Genomic DNA, 20488 nt, shown 5'->3' with positions numbered 1-20488 from the left:
ATAATGTTCCTGTTGAATCAGCACTGGACTGGATTGGTCAGTGTCAGGACACACTCGTAACTCGTTAGCACCTGACCTGTGACCCTGGATTCTCCAGACTGTGCGTCACACTCTGCTGCGGTGGAATTCCAGCCAGCATACTTGGACTGATATCCAACATGGCCTAAGAAGGGTTTTTTTCTGTCAACTTAAAGGGACAAATCGATAAGTTGCAGCTAGAGTTGCATCAGCAGCTGCAGGACATTCAACGCTTAACTGAACAGGACATTTTTAGAGCCCTTAATGAAAATATTAGTTGGCTGAATCCCAGAACATGGTTTGATGGACTTAATTTGAGATTTTGGGTTTTTGGAGCAGCTGGTTGTTTATTGATTATAATACTGCTTTGTGTACTTCGATGTATCTGCAAGTTGTATTCCCAGGGTCGTATTAGGGACCAGCAAGTAGCAACCTTTATGGAATGTTTGGCATTCCTAACTAAGAACAAGGGAGGGGATATGAAAAACCACTCTGGTAGACGTGGAAATATAACTCAATACCCACATAAGAAACCAGTGCGGGATGAGTCGGTGGGCAGAACCGCACTGGTAAAGGAATCCTCCCGTAGGAAGTCAGGCCTGCATTATACTGAAACTGCCTTGTGATTTGCCTTTCCTGAAATCTATGAAATTCTCCCAAAGATTGAAATGTAATCAGACCTGTTACTCCTATTATTCCCTTGTCTGTAATATGTTTTTTAGGCTAAAATTGGGAGCCTGGGTGTTGGCAAACTGTAAGATCTCTCTCTTTTGCTTTAATTTTTACTAGTGCTGTATGATGTATATAGATGTTGCTTTTCTTCTGATTTGCATTCAAAAACAGCAAATAGTAGGTTTTACAGGCTTAACAACCACAATTGATTTTAAAAACAAAAAAGGGGGAGATGTTGGGAACCGCCCTGCCTGGTTTCAGAAGCTGTAACCCCCTCCAAGGCTAAGGCTGAGGGAATGACCTTGGACTGTAAGCCAGCAGGGAGACAAAAGCTTATCTCCCTGGCAGGAGCACCACTTCTGCTGGCCCCCAATGCTTGGCTGGTTAGCCAATGACAGGTAAGATTCCCCAAGGGGGGAATGACCTAAGACAGGCACAATCACATGGGAGGCCCCCAAGGAAGGACTTTGGGGGATACAGCAAAAGGGGTGATGGACCCTTGCCCATCGGCTTTGCCAAAACCTGAGTCCTCATTGTCTGTGAGAAAATCTCCTAATCTCTTGGCTGCCTTACTTCCCTTGCTCTACCTAAGCCTGAAACAATGCCAGGGTGGTGCAGCCCTGTGCTGGGAAGGGCAGGTTCCCCGGGCAATCAGGCCTAAGAAAGAATACGTAAAATCCTGTGAAACCTGCTTTGTTTAGAATGCTGTCAATGAAATGATAAGGGTCCAAGCAAGAAGTAAGTTTGTTCCTCAAAGTTTTATAGCTCTTTAGCTATCTGACCCTGACTCAGCATAGGCCCTCAGAGTTCTTTGTTATCCATTGTTTGATCCTTACTTCCTGGCAATGAGTAATGAGCTTTATGTGAATTCCTGTGTAAATGAACCCAATAAAAGCCTGCTTGGGCAGAATAACGGGGTGCTCCCCACTAGAGAGAGTGGCCGTTTCGTCCCTGTTTCTCCACAGGACTCGGTTGTCTGTGTGTATGCTTTTCTTGTGTTTCTATGAGCATCCGCAGTCTCGATGCCCAGTATCCATCTCAATTTTGAGTGAGGAAGTTGATATGTATGGGAGTTACATCATTTTTTTAATGTCACACCATTAGTGGTAGAGCAAAGGCTAGAGAAAAAGTTTCTGGCTATTAATGACTTTGGTAACTTAGACATGAATAAACCACTGCAAAGGGTCAAATCACAAGGAATGCTGTCTCTAGGTTCTTAGTAGGGGTGCACCAAGAACAGGGTGACAGAGCTTCTCCCCTGGCTCTAGGCTGCTCAGTAGAACTTAGACCAATCAATAATATTTTCCAGGAAACACATTTTATCACTAATATTGTTTGAAACCGTGGACACACTATTATTGTTTTTAAGTTATCTAGAGACCAAACACCCCGATGTGGATGACTCCCAGTGCCCTGTAATTGGGATGCTACAGGTAACTGTAATTGTCCAGTAAATTTCAATACAATATAGCAGCCTGCTGCTGATTATGAGATGAGATTTAGGCCAGAAGTCCTGTGCAGGTGAGATAGAAATAGGGTCTGAGCATGTACTCTGTCTCTGTTCTATACTGATTTTCTTTTCCCGGAGACATTCAAGTTCAGTTTTTTTTTGTTTGTTTGTTTGTTTGTTTGTTTTTTTGCTTAGGACTTATAAAAATAGTCTAGTCTGAGACTAAGAGTAAATATTTGCTTTTTTTTTACAAGCTCATCATCTTACATATCTTAATACTATGCCACATGTATCCTGGGAGTAGACTAGTTATGTTTTTTTTTTTTAACTTGGTTTCTATTAATTTATTTCATGTTTGCTATTTTGGATACAAAAACAGAACTGGTCAAGTCAAATCATTCAGTTTGGCAGACTACTTAACTATTCTGGCAAACAAACTGTCCCCAACGTAAATTCATTCTGAAGTTCACAGAGGTTCAACTATGAACCAGTTGAAAAAATGAGAGCCCAGCTGAAAGGACACAACTGATTGGCAGGTTCAGGATGAGCTGGGTAAATAAAAGGCAGCAGCAGAACGTCTGCGAAGATCAGTGATACACCACCGATCTAGAGCCACACTTCAGTGCTTCTCAGAGTGTTTTCAACATGAGTGGCTGCCCGTTTTTAAGAAGTGGCCTTAGGTAAGTATTTGCCTCTACTCTAAATATGGTTAGGCACTTAGAAATGCTGAGTATGAACACTTTAGTTTCCAAATTTCCAGAGCATTGAAAACTGTCACTTTGGTTCCCTTGTTTACTAATTTCTTTTTAAATAATTAGCAATAAGAGCATTTTAATCTCTCATTAGTTACTGTGTTTTCTCAAGATCTATTTTTTCCATCACTTCTTTAATCTGCAGGCATCCTTTTGAAAAACTGTCTTTAGAAAACAATGAAGAAGATGAATCACAAACTGGTATAAATAAAGCCAGCAAAGGAGGACTTATTTATGGGAATTATCTTCATGTAAGTGGCTGATTATCTTACAGTATTTAGCTTCCATTGTTGGGTGTTTTGTTGTCTTTTTTTTTCTCAGTCATCACATAGTTTTCTGAACCTAATAATATCCTTTTTCATAGAAATTTATGCTTTTCAATTTTTGTTTGAACAATTCAAGAGACTCATATGAAAATCTCTCCAACAGAGGTACAGTAAAGGCAAAGAATGTAGAATCTGGGTGGAAGAGTATAAATGATCAATTAGTGTAGATAACTGGAAAGTATTGTACAACTTGTAGAAATAAGACAAGGTCACTAAATCCCAAATGATTCCAGAAAAAAATTCTCTTTTAAATCTCTTTTATAAAGTAGAAATTTTTAAGGCAAATATTTTCTTGACATCATTAATAAGTAAAAGAAGGATGATACAGATGAGGTACTAGGGATTATTCTGGGGTAAATTTTAGCCTGTTTGTCTTCTATGTTGTTTAAGAAGTGAAATGATTAGAGCTCTCGATGCCTTCATCAATACAGTTCTAAGGATGAGCTGATGAAGAATGCTAAGATCTTAGGATAGGCTTTTTAGAGAAATAGAAGAATGGAAGTTTCAGAGTCAACTAAGCAAGTTACCAGGCTTTTATCACACTTTTTCAAGAGATGGAAGAACTGTGGCTTGCTTCTCAATGAGTGTAATAGCATTTGTTATAATAGATCCTACCAAATATAAAATTCCTCAAAAAAACAACAACCCAGAAACCACAAATTCAACTCACTATTTATGGGGAACTCATTAATTGTTTAAAAGAAAATAGAATGGAGTCTGAGAATTGGAGAATTTGGGTTATTTTTTCAGTACTGTATTCTACTTCATATTCAAGTTGATAAAAACCAAGTTTTGCAATTTCAAAATCAGTCACTAATTTTTTTTTAGTTTTATTGCAATGTGGTTAATATATAACATCATGCTATAACATCATAACATCATGCTTGTTGATTTGATATCTTTATATATTTCAATATGATTATCAGTGCAGCATTGAGCTGACATGTCTGTCATGTCACATCATTACCATTTTTCTTTGGTGTGGTGATAACATTTAAGATCTGCTCTTTTAACAACTTTCAAGTGTATAATACAGTGTTGCTAACTGTATGTAATCATTCTGTTATAAACCGGGTCCCCACAGTTTATTTATCTTATAACCGGAAGTTTATACAAAATCAGGTTTCCTATTTTTTTTGTTTAAAGTTGGAAAAAATTTTGAAGGCACAGGAGCTTCAAAGCGAAATAAAAGGAAATAAAATCCACGATGAACACCTTTTCATCATAACTCATCAAGGTAAGTTGCATAAAAATTTGGACAATAACTATTCCACAGGCATTTTGCATCAATAATGAGGAAACTACAATTGTTTTAACTGTAAAATGGTGAAAGCCCAAGGAATCTGCTTTGTTAAAAATGCTCAAGATATTTTGCTGTCAGATAAATTCTCACAGATCCTTCTATTGGGATTTGAAAGTCTTCTTTATGTTACTTCACTGCTAATTGGATCAGGTTGGTTTTTAAGCTTTGTCCTCAGTCCAATAAGACATTTATCTTGGAATTGACAAAGAATTTTCAAGCTAATATGTTATTATTTTTCGACTTGGAACTTTAAAAAACTGCTTTCAAGAAATACATCGCTCAAATTTATTATGATTTTACATACTCCCATATCAATCTGATATTTAATAGAAATGGAAATTTTGTCTAAAATGTGTGTTTATCCTTTTTAGACTTAAAACCTGTAGGCAGTGTTTTGTTTCTTTTTCATATTTCAGTGACACTTTGCTTTGCTTTAATATTTTGTCTTTTCTGCTTCCTTTAAATTTTATTTTAATCATTGTTCAAGTATAGTTTTCTGCCCTTTACTCCCATTCCAGTCCACCCACCCATCCCTCCCCACATCCCTCCCATTTCCACCTACCCCCCCAGTTTTTGTCCATGTGTCCTTTATATTTTTTCTGCTTTTGAGATGAACTCTCAATTACAATACATCAAATTGAATTAAAAAGTGCCAGCCACTGGCGCAGCATAGAGAAGCCCTCGAGTAAGGACAGATAGCAGCAACAGGTGGCAAGAGGGACAAAGTGATGGAGCAATGGTTACAAATGTTCACAAGAAGCTAAAACTATCCAACAGATTGTGCCCTGAAGTTAGCACAGGTCATATTAGTCTCTAATTTGGTGGATGGCCTCAGTGTAGCTGGGTTCAGATTCTACAATTTCTTCCAGCGAAGAGTTCCTGATTTGAATTGATCACAGGGTGGCACTGGACCATCAATTAGTTTTTCAAAATACTGTTGTAGACCTGATAGATGTACTGAGAGACTTCAGCAGCTCTACACTTCAGCAATGGCATCCACTTGGGGTTTCCTGGCTGGCTATGTAGCTTAACCAAGATCCAAAGCCTATTAAGTGAATGTCAGAGGTTGACACAACATACCCTATCTTTCCAAAATCCTCTTGGCAATTGTTGTTTCATAACTTACTGGAAATAGGGCCAGCATTTTAATAACATTCCTTAACCTGAAGCTGAAGTTCATCGTTATTGGAAATATTCTTCCATGTTGCAAGGAAGACCTGGCTCTTCATTTTGCCACCATCTACAGAGAGCACATAGAGTGGGAGGAAGGAGACATCCATATTGTTTTTCACAGGCACCTGCAGGTTATTCAGAGGTTCCATGTTCATGACCGGGCCCAAGGGTTTGAGAGGCAGGGAGATACCAGTGCTCTGGTTTGATGTCAGTGGTAAATGTTTGGCCAGAGGAGTGCTGGGGATGACACCAAAGCCATTCTTGTTAAGCTGACAGCAAAGTGTTATGGGCTTCAGAGCTTCATTGGGGAAGTGCATTTCCATATACATGTGCCCTTGGTGATGAGTAAATGTTTCAGAAATTCCCAAGCCTTTAGCTTTTACTGCAGGCAGCCAGACAGCCTTAGGAGCCACATTTCCAACAGGTACAAATCGATCACTCAGACCACTGCTGGCCACAGCAACGATAGGTTAAAGTGTTAAAGGTTGCAGGCACTGATGACGTGATGAAGGATGGGCCCAATGCCAGACTTCCTCCAATGCCCCAGCCAAGGTCACCGCCAAGTAGACTATCTAGTCCTCCTCTCAAGAGATCCACTACTCCCACCTACATGGAGGATTCTGTGGCGCATTGATTGGGGGACTGAGGTCAAGGTTTAAAAGGTCCCCCAGAAGGTCACTTTGAGAAGGAAAAATGGTTGGGGCTATTCCAGGTTGGTGGCAGTGGCAGTGCCAAAATGGTCAGTGGTTTTTAATGTAGGAGTACAAGACTTTGGGAGTTTAGAAAGTCCCTGAACTCTTTGAAATTGCATGCAAAATTTTGTTAATATATATCTTAAAGAGGTCTGTGACCCCAAAATATTAAGATCCCTAACCCTAATGCTAACCCCAACACTGTGCTAAGTACTAAGGGAAATAGATGAGTAGGACAACATTTCAGATTTAGACCATTCATATATGCTTGTCCTCCCATAGTATTCTGAGTGGTCAGAACCCAAACTTTGTCCAATATATTAGGTCAGTAAATATTGAATTTTCAGTTTATACATAAAGTTGGGCATCGCTTCTGCTTCTCCACATACCTCCGTCTTCCAATGGGAAGGCAGAATTAGATCATGTGCCATATCCTAAAACACTTAAATAACATATTCATTGAGATAAATCAGTGTAATGATAACACCTCTAAAGCATGTAAATAATACACATGACATATTAAAACATTAAATACAAGGGAACTATTGTAAATTTATCACTAATATTTGGTTATAGCATAAAAAGGGCTATATTGATATTTATTAATTTTTGAATTACATTTTTATTTCTTTCAATGTATTGACCATGTCTTTTATATAATTATGGTCAAAGAGGCTCCCAGAATTTTCCAACTGACAATGGTTTTCTCATTGCAGCTTATGAACTCTGGTTTAAGCAAATCCTCTGGGAATTAGATTCTGTTCGTGAGATCTTTCAGAACGGCCTTGTAAGTTATTGCCATAATATTGTTTTCATATTCTTTTTAGAGAATGTAGAAAATATTATTAATGAGAAAAATTTAATACCAAATAGTGAAATTTTTACTTAATGAAAAAAAGCTTTTCAGTGGGAAGAATGTAGTCCTACTTTCCCAGTGCCATTGCTACCCTGAGCTCCACATTGCATTCAGGTCTCTTTCATTTTTTTAAATTTTTAAAAATTGTTTTAATCCACACCTTAGGATATGTTTACTGTTTTTTTTTAATTTAGTTGTTGTTCAAGTACAGTTGACTCCATTTTACCCCCACCCCTCCCCCTGAGGCCAGCTATCCCCACTGCCCCATCCTTGATCCTACCCCTCTGGTTTTCTCCATGTGTCCTTCATAGATGCTTCTGAAAACACTTCCCCCTTTACCCCCCATTATCCCTTCCCACCTCCCCTCTGGTCACTGTCACTTTGTTCTTAATTTCAGTGTATCTGGTTATAGGTTGCTTGCTTGTTTGTTTTGTTGATTAGGTTCCACTTACAGGTGAGAGCTAAGTATATAAAGCCAGGTGGTCAGGTTCCTTTCAAATTTCATTTTCAAGCCCCTTGTTTGGAACCTTTTTTTTTTTTTTTGCCCTGAAGAATAGTTGCTTTAGATGATGGTAGATTTCAGAATAGCTAATATACAGTCTTTAGTTACTAAGTACCAGAATTGTATTTCTAATGAATATATTTGTTAGGGGAAGAGAGGAAGAATAATGAGGAAAGAAAACAGGAAGAGAAGGAGGAGATAGGAAAAGAGTAGCAAGAGGAAGAAAAAGAGAAAGGAGTTGAGGAGGAGGGGAGGCCAATGAAGAAAAAGACGAGGGGGATGGGGGTGGGAGAACAGCAGAGGTTGGGCGATGGTAGAAATCTGCACTGCACTTGTGGGCCTCCACCCTGCTTGCTGCTTTCACAGCCTCCCAGACACAGGGCAGGGCCGCAGGTGCTCTACCAGAAAGCCTCTGCTCAGGAGGGGCTGAGAAAGAGAGAACAGCCATACACAGACAATGCCCTTCTTTCTATGTGAATACAATTCCATTTTATGTCAGTGTCAACTAGTCCCTCTGGAAAGAGCAGATTTACCCAGGTGTTGCTTAATCCTCACCTTACCTTTCCATGACACCTTGATCTTTATTCCTCAAAGCAAACATACAGGAAAATAGGTTTAAAATTAGTGGGTTTCATGTTCCAGAATTTACTCCTAACTTGCTTCCATGTAATTTCCTATTTTTAAAGAAAGAAAAATGATTCTAATTTTGCAGACATTCCCTGCACACAATCCAGTTACCATTAGTTCAGCATATACATAGAAGGGGGACGCAAAAAAACCCCAGAGTTTATTTATTAAAAAGTGTGTATTCTTACATGTTTAAATTCAGTAACCTTCCAAGTACTCTCCGTTTAATGCAAGACACCCATTGAGTTTCTTTTCTACCGCTCAAAAGTCTTTGGAACTGAGTGATTTTGGTTCCTTTTAGTGCTTCTGCTGTTTTGTTTCACCTCTTCCCACTCGACAAAACATTTCCCTTTGAGGACATTTTTTTTTTAATCTAGGAAAGCAAAACCAAGTTGCTTAGGGTGAGATCTGGTGAATAGGGGGGGTAGGACACTGGGGGTCATGCCATTTTTGATCAAAAACTGCTGGACACTCAACAGCATGTGGGCAGGTGTGCTCAGTAAATCGCCCATTGTGAAATGGGCAAACATTTTGAGAGTCTTCAAAAAACATTCACTGAAGCCAAACACAGCCTCTCACAGCAATCCCAGCTGGTACACTGACACAGATGGGTTCCTAGAACACTCACCTAGCAGGGGAAGCCTACACTACAAAGCACCAACCCTCCAGAGGATAATTCCTATTGTTTTGGAGTGCCCCCTCCTACTTAAGGCAAATTTTCATTCCAACATTCCTTTTGGGAGTAAAGATACAATTAATAGGAACATACTGTTTGTGGACTATTTTTTATCTTCTAAAATCGAGAATTGATTACTCAGTGTTTTATTTCTTACCCATCAGGTCAGGGATGAGAGGAATATGCTTAAGGTTGTTACACGAATGCATCGAGTGGTGGTGATCCTTAAACTACTGGTACAGCAGTTTTCTGTTCTGGAAACGATGACAGCCTTGGACTTCAATGACTTCAGGTGTGCACCTGTGGCTTTGTGATAATGCAGTGGGGTTGACCTTCTCACTGTTGTGGGGTCAAAAGAGAACTTGTGTATTGTGTCACAGGAGGAGTCTGTTCTACTGACACTTTGTCACTATGAGTACCTGGGAGTCTTAATCACAAAGCATTTGAGGAGTTATTAAAACATTTCATCATTTAATTTTACATAAAAATGTAATGTGATCAATTAATTTCAATTCATCATTATGCATGATTTTACCCCAAAAGAATTCGAGGCCACTTATTAAAATGGCTTAAATGGCTTATATAACTCATATAACTAAATTTCTAAAAAATTAAAAACTAAAAATAGAAGAGAAACTGGAGTGATATATAAAAAAGGATTTCAGCAAAAGTCTCAGAATAAGTTATGCATTGATTTATAAAATTTAGCTCTACATTTTTAGGCAGCCAAAGTCACTATATATATATATATATATATATATATATATATATATATGAAAAAGCTGTTTTATATACCAAATTTTGTAAGTAGATTTTCCTAGACCATTAGGTGCATTTGATGGTGTAATGTGCCGTCCAACATGTTTGACAATCAGAGAAGATGTAAAAGAGTACCTTTGCAGTTGATTTTAAAAAGTATAGTTTTGGTACCAATTAGATGAAGGATGTTGACAAAGAGGTGGCCATATAGGGTAAGAGTAATAACATTTTGATCGCCTATTTTGCCCCAAGGAACATCCCCTTCATTTCACTTGTAGTATCTTACTGGTGATCATAATAGCGGTAGGTAGTGATATCATTAATAATATTTAAAAATGTAAGTTTTAGGAGGGATTGGATATTTATAAATTATAAATAATCTTTTAGCACTATTGAACAAAATATTGTTCCATGTCCACCCATCTTTAAGAAAAAACTTAGTACACATATGTAACATTTTACAAACTATACAAACATTTCAACTTTAAATTGATTGACAGATGTCAACAATGATGTTAAAGTAGCTCATTTCCTTTGCTTCAGCAACGTCCAAACCATAGGTCCAACTCTAGGCAGTCGTGTGTCTGTGCTCTTGATGATATATAGGGAAGTGAAACTGAGAGTCTCTTGTGATAGAGAAATCATTACAGTGATTTATAACATCAACATATTTTTGTCTTTCTCTTCTCTTCCCCTATTTACCTAAAAGAGAGTACTTATCTCCAGCGTCTGGCTTTCAGAGTTTGCAATTCCGACTATTAGAAAACAAGATAGGTGTCCTTCAGAGTTCAAGAGTACCTTACAACAGAAGACATTATCGTGATAACTTCAAAGGAGAAGATAATGAAGTGCTACTTAATTCGGAGCAGGAGAAAACACTTCTGCAACTAGTGGAGGTACATGCTCAAATACTATTTCTAAAGTCTAACTTAATGCATTTTTTCTTCTTTCATTTTTAAATTTATATTTTATTGATTGTGCTACTATAGTTGTCCTAATTTTTCCCTCTTTGTGCCCCTCACCGCAGCACCCCCTACTCCCTCAGGCAATCCCCACACTATGTTCATGTCCATGGGCCATGCATACAAGTTCACTGGCTACTCCATTTCCTATACCTTACATCTTTTTAACTTATTTTCCACCAGATAAGAATTGTGTAACTCCTATCAAAGTTTGGTGACAGTAATTGTAATAAGAACAGAAAGTATTTATACAAAGACTTAAATGTGTAAATTTAACTAATTATAGTAATTAAAATATTAAGAACTCTCTTGAGAATTTTAGAAATATCTATATAATCAGTTGTGTGTTAATATCTAATCTTTTAAACATCTCTACTAAGCAACATTTAATTAGTTGATTTTTAAACTAAGTGTGGTTCATTATTTAATGAGCTTTAATTTCTTCAATATATTATGGGTAGCAGGGGAAAGTGGTGGTGGGAAAATGGAGACAACTGTACTAGAACATCAATAAAAAGTTAAAAAAAATATTCTGTAATGAGTAGTCCCAAAAGTTGAGTATTTTTATGAATTAAAGTATATTACTGAGTATATACTCTTCAGCATTTTTTCTTTTATATTTTAATCCACCATGAGTCTATAATAGTTTTGAGAAATTTTTAATTTGTTTATTCATAAATAAATTATTAAATAAGTATTATCTTGATTTCTTTTACAGAGACTTTTTCTTTGCAGATGAAACTTTTATTTTAGTGAATTATGGAGTTGGGTTAAAATATATAATGCCATATATCAGCTTATAAAGATAGGGATAAAAAATCATAAAGCTGATTTCAAACCAAGAATAGGTTAAATGAGAACCCACAGAGATGCATGAATTAGGTTTTATTTAGATTAGATTAAAAAGTCTTTCAGAGTACTAAAATAATTGAGTAAGTGGGTTTCAGAATTGTTGATTATACCATGCTCCTGCATTTATTACACACCATAATTCCTTCAGAACCTAAGACAAAGTATTCTTAGAATAAACCAAAGACTTCATCAAAACAATATATGCATATGTTCATAGGTATATACTGCATTATTTTGGACTGTGAGATGAACCCCTCAATTTTGGGAGGAAAAGGGGGATGCGTCTTATACTCCGAATTTAGCCTACCTCACTCTCTGTGGGGGGGTGCAGTGGTGCAGCAGGGTCACAGGTTATTAAATATTTTACCACATTTTTTGCTTCAATTTTTTTTCTATTTTCCTCCTCTAAAACGTAGGTATGTCTTATGGTCCAGTGTGTCTTATAGTCTTAAAAATATGGGTAGAACAAAACTGTGATTTGTGATAATATATTTATAATAAATAAAGAGTAAACATCAGTGATATGATTTCCTGAAATATTAAAAAGATGAAATATAATAGATTTCTATTTTTAAATGAAGAAATTGAAGGGAACATTTTTACACACAAAAAAAACCTTATTACATGTATTTCTCAAGTCCATGAAAATTTTGTTTCAAGTTTGTAAATGCTAGTTATCATATATCTTACATATTTAAAATTTTATAATATATTCACTTACAAATAATGTTTACTTAAGGCATGGCTGGAAAGAACACCAGGTTTGGAGCCAGAAGGATTTAACTTCTGGAGAAAGTTGGAAAAAAATATTGTTAAAGGCCTGGAAGACGAATTCATAATGATTCAGGTATTTATGATGCCATACATAAGTATAAGTTTACTACAAAAGTACTGGGAATTTTTAAAAATTGCTATCTACTTATCTCAAACTTACACTTTTCTTATGTTCTTTTTCTTTCATAAATGTATCTGCTTAGAATATATTACATGGTTAATTTAATTCTATATACAATAAAATTAAATTAAGTTTATTGTAGGCAAGATTTTATCTTTAAATAGATGAGATTAATAGACCTTTTTCATTTCTATTGAAAATTTCAGATTGTGACCAATTCTAGACAGAAGTAGGCTCACAAAAGACTTGTTAACCAACTATACTTAATCATAGAATTTTCCCTTGGCTCTGGGTTCTTCCTAGAGGTTCTCAGACAATGCCAAGTTTCTCACTCAGACAATGCCAAGTTTCTCACTTGATTCCTCATGTCCTTCAAATTACAGGCCTCCTCCTTTCTTCATGACTGAATACATTGAAGCATTGTTTTAATTCTATGTCTTGAGAGGCTGTTTCAGGTAGTACTTCATTCAGGGACTTTGAAGTCACACTGCATGGATTCAAGTTTCACATCCATTTCTTAACCATGTGACACTGAATATCTTCTGCAACTTCTCTGCTTCATTTTCATCATTGATAAAATAGAGAATAAGTGTATCTACTTCATAGGGTTATTATGAATATTAGATTAATATTTGTGAAGTGTTTTAGAACAGTACTTAGCATAATTATTTCTTTTTTCTCATCTAATCTTCAACACAGTCCAGTCTGTCTTCTTGTCCTATGATTCACAAATGCCCTCCATGCACATAAATCCAATAGCCGTTTTTTATCTTCACTTTTCTTAAGCAGACAGTAACATTCAATACTAATGAATACTTACTCTTTCTTAAGCACTCATCCCCCTACCCCCATCTTGGATTTGGTACACAATATTCTGTCTTCATCTAATTCTCTGGTTCCTATTTCTCTTCCTCTTTTACTGGCTCATTTTTATCTGTTAGACCAATAAATGGAGGCATTTCCCAAGGCTGCATTAGCTTACAGAGTTGTATCCTTTCTCTGTGCTGTTTCACTAGATGAACTCATTTATACCCACTGCTTCACTATCTACTTATACACCAATGATTACATTTACCTTTAGCACAGATATCTCCTTACATTTCAGATCATATATTTAACGCCTTAATTTATATTGCTCCTGGTCCTCTAAAAAACACACTAATTAAAAAAAAAACTTCAAAAACTTTCCTTCTACCCACTCTAGTATCAACTTGGTCTTCTCCAAGTTTTTCTCCTACAAACTGTCTAGTTTGTCAAGTCAGACACATACAATTGGTCCTTGGCAACTTCTTTCCCAACCACTTCTTCAAGTTATCACGACATGCTGTTGACTTAACCTACTAAATAGCTCTCACATATCTCCTTTTAATCTACCACCACCCCTCAAGTGAAGATTCTCATTGTTTTCCACCTGGACTAAAGTCGTGTTCTTTCAACTATTTTACAAGGCTCCCCAGTATGGCTCCATTTCAATTTACTCCCCATACTGCAGTTTGAGTGACCTTTTCAAAATGCACATCTACTCACCTGTTTCCTTTGATTGAAACTCTGATATTTTCTCATTTTTTCCAGCATAACCATCAAAATCTTTGACATAATCTTCAAGGCATTTCATGATATCATGTGTGCCAATCATACTAAATTTTCTTTAAGCTAAACTTAGTTATTTTGAATTTACCACCATATCCTTTTATATCTTATTCCCTGGGCTTGGAATAGTCTTCCCCTGATAATTCCTTTTCATTCTTCAAGTCTTGGCTCAAGGAAAACTTCTTCAGGAAGGTCTTTCTTGACCTCTTTACTACAATAATTTATCATGGTGCTATACTGCTCCCGTATACCACTGTGTGTTCATGGTCACAGCTTAATGCTCAGGTTATTATTTGTTCTATGTCTTATTCCCACCAGATAATATATTGCATAAAATCAGGGGACACAATTTTTGCTCATAATTTTATTGATCACCTGAGCATGACATTTCCTAAAAAAATGAATATTTAATTGGCAACAGTATGCATACAAGTTTTTACCAAACAGCTTGGTTTTTCTGGGAATTGAAGATAATTGGGTTAATTAATTTTTGCTCCAACTTAACAGAATTGTAAGTAGAGCATGTGCTATAGGCAGAAAAGAATTTTCTTAAGCCAATCAATAGATATAAAATGAATAAAAATACTAGGGTGAAATATAGCTGAGAAATTATATTTACAGAATTTAATACTGAAAATAGAGTTTCGGTTGTGTTTCTAGTTTTCCTGGCTAGGAATTCTTCACTTTTCCTAAGTGGAATTGCTTTCCTTACTGTGTTAAATAATTTCCATCAAAATGTAGATCAATATTGATCACTTGTATCTAGTTATATCCTCTTGAATCCATGAAAAGAATATTTGAAATTAACATGTCACTTAAACTAAAATAGGAGAATAGAACTAGCAACTTTGAAGAAAAGTCCTTCTCATAAGTCACAATTTCCAAGTTCTAATATTAGATGAAATGGTAAATGTTCCAAGTACAACCTTTCTGCATCTGGCAAATCTATTTGTCACATGCAATGTTTTCTAAAATTAGAATCTACTCTCTCCCATGAAAATACTAATGCAGTATTTTCCCCAAAGGCTAAAAGAGAGTCAGAGGAAAAAGAGGAGCAGATGGCTGAACTTCAGAAACAAAAAGAGATTTTCCTCTCCTTGTTTGATGAGAAACGCCATGAGCATCTCCTTCATAAGGGTAGGTATTTTATTCTAAGGATTGTTTTCTGGTGCTTTACTACTGTGACATCCAAAGATCAAACCCCACTTGGGGGAAATGAAATGAAAATTGGTATTTCACTCATAGAAACAAGAATTAGTTAATGTTACCTATTAACAGGTTTAAGTGTCCAGTTTATCACAAAGACATTGGTAGAAACTTTCATAATATATCAGACATAAGGGATACCAAGGTACATTGAAAATATTCTCTCAAGTAGTTCATAGCCTAATAGGGTCAGGAATAAGACAATGATGTCATTGTAAGAACTACAGGAGCAGTAAGAGAGGGAAGGAATAACTCCATTGGCAGGGCAAGGGTGGCTTGGCCAATGAAATATTTCTCAAGCTGACCATGAAAAACACACATTTAGACTTCTTGTATAATTAATGTTGAGGTATTGGTTTTTGAAACTAATTGACCATTACAATCAAAATACTTCTATTAGTTAACTCCTTTCTTTGATCTGTTTGAAACTTTGTGTTCATTTTTTATTTGGAACTTTTACTCTAAAGTACCTATAAATCTTTTGGGAAAAGATAGAATAGAAATAAAAATTAATTTTTATAATACAAGTATAAGGCATAACAATATATGAAATTAGAGTGAAATTCTATAAGCTAAGATGTAGTCAGCCTTGGCTTTCTATAGAACTTCAGTAAAGAATAGCAAAATCTTGTTTTCCTACAGATAGAACAACACAGAAATTTTATATAATGATTGAAATCAAGTGATTTTAAGTAATTCAAGTAATTTTAAGTAAATTATTAAAACCTACTTTCAAAAGAAATGTGGAATACATTTTGTTTAACTTTTTAAGAAGCCATCATACTATTTTACTTAAACAATACATTCTATCATGGAATTTAAGTAGTTTCTACTTAACTACTTAAGTAGATATGGCTTTCATAGCACGTTAAAGGTTTTGAGAATTTAGGGTATATATATATGTGTATATATTTAACTTGTCTTTTAAATTCTGATATTAAAACAATGATTTATATGATAGTTTTCCAATTTCAAGCTAAGGAATAAAAATGTTAACCTAAAAGCTAAACTGTTTTCTAAAAACATAAAACAATTAAGGTGATGGTGCCAAATTAATACAACTATCCTAAATAGCCTATTAAATTAAAACTCACTGTGTGTCTTGCAGGTGAAAGACGACTGTCATACAGAGCACTGCAGGGGGCCTTGATGATATATTTTTACAGGTAAAAGCAAATTAGAAAAGAAGCAGAAGTTAAAACTGAGGATTGGATATAGATAATGCATCACATATAAAGCCTATAAATTGCAACCATAGTTCTAATAAGTTATTTAGTTTAGGAGGAAAGCTTAGGAAATAATTCATTGTGAGGTTTCATGAGGTTTTCTCTCTCATAAATAGTAAAGGTAGAACTTTATTTCTGTAGTTGGTTTAAAAAAAACCCATATGAATTAATCATATATTCTTTTAGTAAAAAGGAGTCATGGACATGGACAACAGTGTGGTGGTTGCTGGGGGGAGGGGGTATAAAAGGACTAAATGGTAATGGGGAAAATACAATACAGATAAACAAAAAAATTCTACTATTACATGATATTGTGTCCAGAAAGACCACCATGCTGTCTGCCTCAGAAATGGTCATGGAATGCGTTCCATCTTTAAACAATGTTGAGGAGTTATTCCTGTTTTATCAAGGCAAAAAAGAATGGCTAAAGGGAAAACACCTTATAAACTGTCATTCTACTTATTCAGCAGTTTCAAGTACAATCGCCTTCACTGTTCAATGCGTTTGAGGTGTCCTTTGAAAGTCCACGTACTCTTTCATACACATGAAGATCTCACCTTCATGTTTCATAAATTAGATGAATCAGAACAATGGGTAGCACACCAGGAAAAATACCTATATTTACTGGGTCTTTTACTAACTTGTATTTATTTAATTTGTAGTCCTCTCAAATAATTTTTCAGAATGACAACATAAACCAATTTTTTTTTACTCTTTTCCTAAAGTCTTACTAAATGTATGCCACTCAAGTTTATGTATCCAAAGTAGAAAATTTACTGAGAGGGTTGAAGGATTAGATATATACTACATATTTATATGTTTTGGAGGAAATGAAAAAGCAGTCTTTGTTTTTGAGTTTTAATATCTTTGTTTGGAAAAAGTTTTTGACTGTACTAACTGGAAAATCGGACCCAGTGTATATGTCTGCCTGTTAATGAGGATCAGTGTTAGGTGTGACTCTGACTGGTTACTTCATTTGTATTACATGGAATAGTCTGGACTCTTCACACAAATGATGTAAGGTGAGAGGTAGTGTCGCCATTTTTGAGATGAAGAAAGTAAGACTGATTGGGTAATTCAAAGATGCCACAGCTTCTCAGAGCAAAGTTGACATTTGTTTTAAGGGCCAGGAGATTATGAGAGTCATGTTCTTCCCAACACACTAGATTTGCTTGAATAAATTTCTTATTTCTCCTTCAGGGAGGAACCTAGGTTCCAGATCCCTTTCCAGTTGCTGACTTCTCTCATGGACATGGACACGCTCTTGACCAAATGGAGATGTAAGTCGTCCCCTTCATCCCCACCCCACAACTCTTCTCCTCGATCTTGTTCCTTTACCCGTTTTCTCCATCTGCCCTCCTTCCTGCTCTCTTCTCTTCCATATTGTTAGTGTGAGTTGCTAAAAAAAACTTGACAATTATTCTTTCCTAGGGTCCACTTATCCAATATACAAAAAGGCACAATGCCTGGAGCCCAGCGTAACTTTGGGGGCCCATAAAAATATTTTATTTGATAATCAGAAGGAAAAAATACATTTTAGGTCCAAATAAATGTTTTACTATATAATAGTAACTTATTCATCTTTATGCCAATATAATTTAAAAATATAATTTTAATATTTTTTAATGGAGGAAGAGACCCATAAAGAAAAATGACCAGAGCTCATTAAAATCGTACTATGGCCCTGCTCTCCCCTACTGTGTTCACAGACTAAATGTAAATATAGTTGGAGACAGATAGGATTCTGAACCAAGTGGGGTGCCAGGCAACCTGCAGGCCTCATCTGGCTCTCACAGGTGAACGTTCCATATGGCTAAGTGATAAGGCATGAACCCCTTTCTCAGAAGCAATAGCCATTATTGACCCTTTCTTTTTAGAACATTAGGGAACTAATAGCAGAAAAGTATCCATGGAGTTAATTTGTGTGTTTACCTAGATAACCACGTGTGCCTGGTGCACAGGATGCTGGGCAGCAAAGCCGGCACTGGTGGGTCCTCCGGCTACCACTACCTGCGTTCCACAGTGAGGTAAAGACAAAGTCTTCTTTGACTTTTTTGACAAAAAGTTTTGCAAGTGACAGAACAGGATTTGAACCCAAATTTGACTTTAAAGGCCAATGCTCTTCTGCTATAAAACTGCAACAGTTACAATAGTGGACTAACAAACAGAAGCAACTTTTAGTGTTATAAGCACTCTGATGAACATTTACTATGAATCTTAAGATGGCATTTCTATTTTTTAATCCATTTATGTCAGTTACTTGGCAGCTACTTTGTAGGTGGGGAATAGTATCCAGTGAACTAAAAACTTCGGATGCTTTAAATTCATTATTTTGAATACTGTCCTTTAAAGGTCAGAAACAGGACAATAATGAGACTAGGTTGTACTCTGAACCCGCCTGGTCAAGATCAATGAAACATGTAATATGGTTTTATGGGCATGGACTTTGGATACAGAATAAAAATGGAGCAACCTTAATGCTAATAATGCTCAATGTAATACATGTGATATATACAACATGTAGCATACAATATTGAATACTAATTATTTATGGCAAAATACTGAGGAAATGTTTTGATGAAAAGTTCTAAATATTTCATTTCAACAAATCTAAAACATCTGTATGTGTTTTTTTCCAGTGACAGGTACAAAGTATTTGCAGATTTATTTAATCTGTCAACATACTTGATTCCCCGACACTGGATACCGAAGATGAACCCACTTGTTCATAAATTCCTGTACACGGCTGAGTGTTGTGACAGCTCTTACTTCAGCAGTGAAGACTCAGATTAAAACTGTCTGCAACAATCTAGGAAGAACACAGATTTCTGCATTTTTTCTATGAATTTTCATGAACACAGGGTGCTAAATGTAACATATGTATACATGTAGTTAAGCACTGAGGTGCTCTGATTCAACCTCCGAAATAATTTTACTTTATTTGTTGTGATCAGACTAAGTACTTTTGTGATGGCAGAAGACACTGAGATAAGAAATTAAATCAGTTACATTCTAACGTTGTACATAGGGTATTTTCCTATTAAAAAGCTCATGTCCCCTGATGTTTACCTTAATGTAACCATTTCATGTAATCATTCTCATTGTTTCATATTTCATAAGCTTGCGAAGTTCAACTATTTCAAATATTTTATGCAGTAAAATGCGTGATTCTGTACAAACATTCAATAAAAAAGATTTTGAAGTAACAAAAATTAGTCTTTCTACAATATGGTGTTTTGAAAACATTCCCTGCATTTGTTAAGACTCTCGGCCATCAATGAAATCTGTGTGAGCCTGCCCAAAGGGGGTTTACCTGATAATTACTCCAGTAGCTTAAGTAACTGAGAGAGCCTGGGAGCTCCAAGTCGATTGGGATAGACCCAGTTCCTAGAGTACTGTGTTCCTGGAACACTTTGTGGTTCCTCCGTGTCTCATCTCTTCTGTGTAGGTGTAGGGTTTAGTCTTCCCTGATGTAGACCCACTCTTCCTCACTCAGGCTGGGACTCAATTTTAGCACCTCTGAACTCCCAGAAGGGCAGAGGAACTCTCCTCAGCTCTAATGCTTGTGGTCTGGGAGGGACAGTTTACTCAAATTCACAAGAGTGAGGCAGGGATGAGAGTTCCTTCAAGTGAAGAATGTTCTTTCCAGAAGAAAGGGGAGGAAAAGAGACTAAGCAATGACTCAGTTCATTTCTAATAACCATTAGACTTGAAGTTTAGATCAGATATGAGCTTTAGTCTTCTTTTTCTGGCTTGGCCTGGATATTGGCAATGCTTAATTTTTTGCTATGAGAAGAATACACAACATTATCAAAGGAATCTAAAACTTACATTGACATTGACCTAGATAATTTTATACATGGCAAGTAGCAAGCTCTTGTTGGAGTTGAACTATTCTTTACTGTCAACTACACATTTTTTTTTATGAAGATCATCTTGTTCAATCCATCT

The 20488-nt window shown here is 36.1% G+C and overlaps 1 protein-coding gene across 1 annotated transcript; it reads left to right on the top strand.

The window, feature by feature from the left end:
* The first annotated feature begins 2663 nt into the window (after positions 1 to 2663).
* Positions 2664 to 19743, top strand: TDO2 (tryptophan 2,3-dioxygenase). The gene is made up of 12 exons (XM_028520971.2): positions 2664 to 2820; positions 3038 to 3143; positions 4365 to 4455; positions 7103 to 7173; positions 9212 to 9339; positions 10516 to 10702; positions 12360 to 12467; positions 15131 to 15242; positions 16420 to 16477; positions 17738 to 17817; positions 18474 to 18564; positions 19177 to 19743. Exons 1-12 carry the CDS (start codon positions 2786 to 2788, stop codon positions 19328 to 19330), a joined length of 1221 nt encoding a protein of 406 aa, XP_028376772.1. The 5' UTR covers positions 2664 to 2785; the 3' UTR covers positions 19331 to 19743.
* The last annotated feature ends 745 nt before the right edge of the window (positions 19744 to 20488 follow it).

Source organism: Phyllostomus discolor, chromosome 8 (genome assembly GCF_004126475.2).
Source record: "Phyllostomus discolor isolate MPI-MPIP mPhyDis1 chromosome 8, mPhyDis1.pri.v3, whole genome shotgun sequence".
Lineage (NCBI taxonomy): Eukaryota > Metazoa > Chordata > Mammalia > Chiroptera > Phyllostomidae > Phyllostomus > Phyllostomus discolor.
Note: the sequence above shows the minus strand (reverse complement) of the source record. Positions and strands in the feature narration are given on the sequence as shown.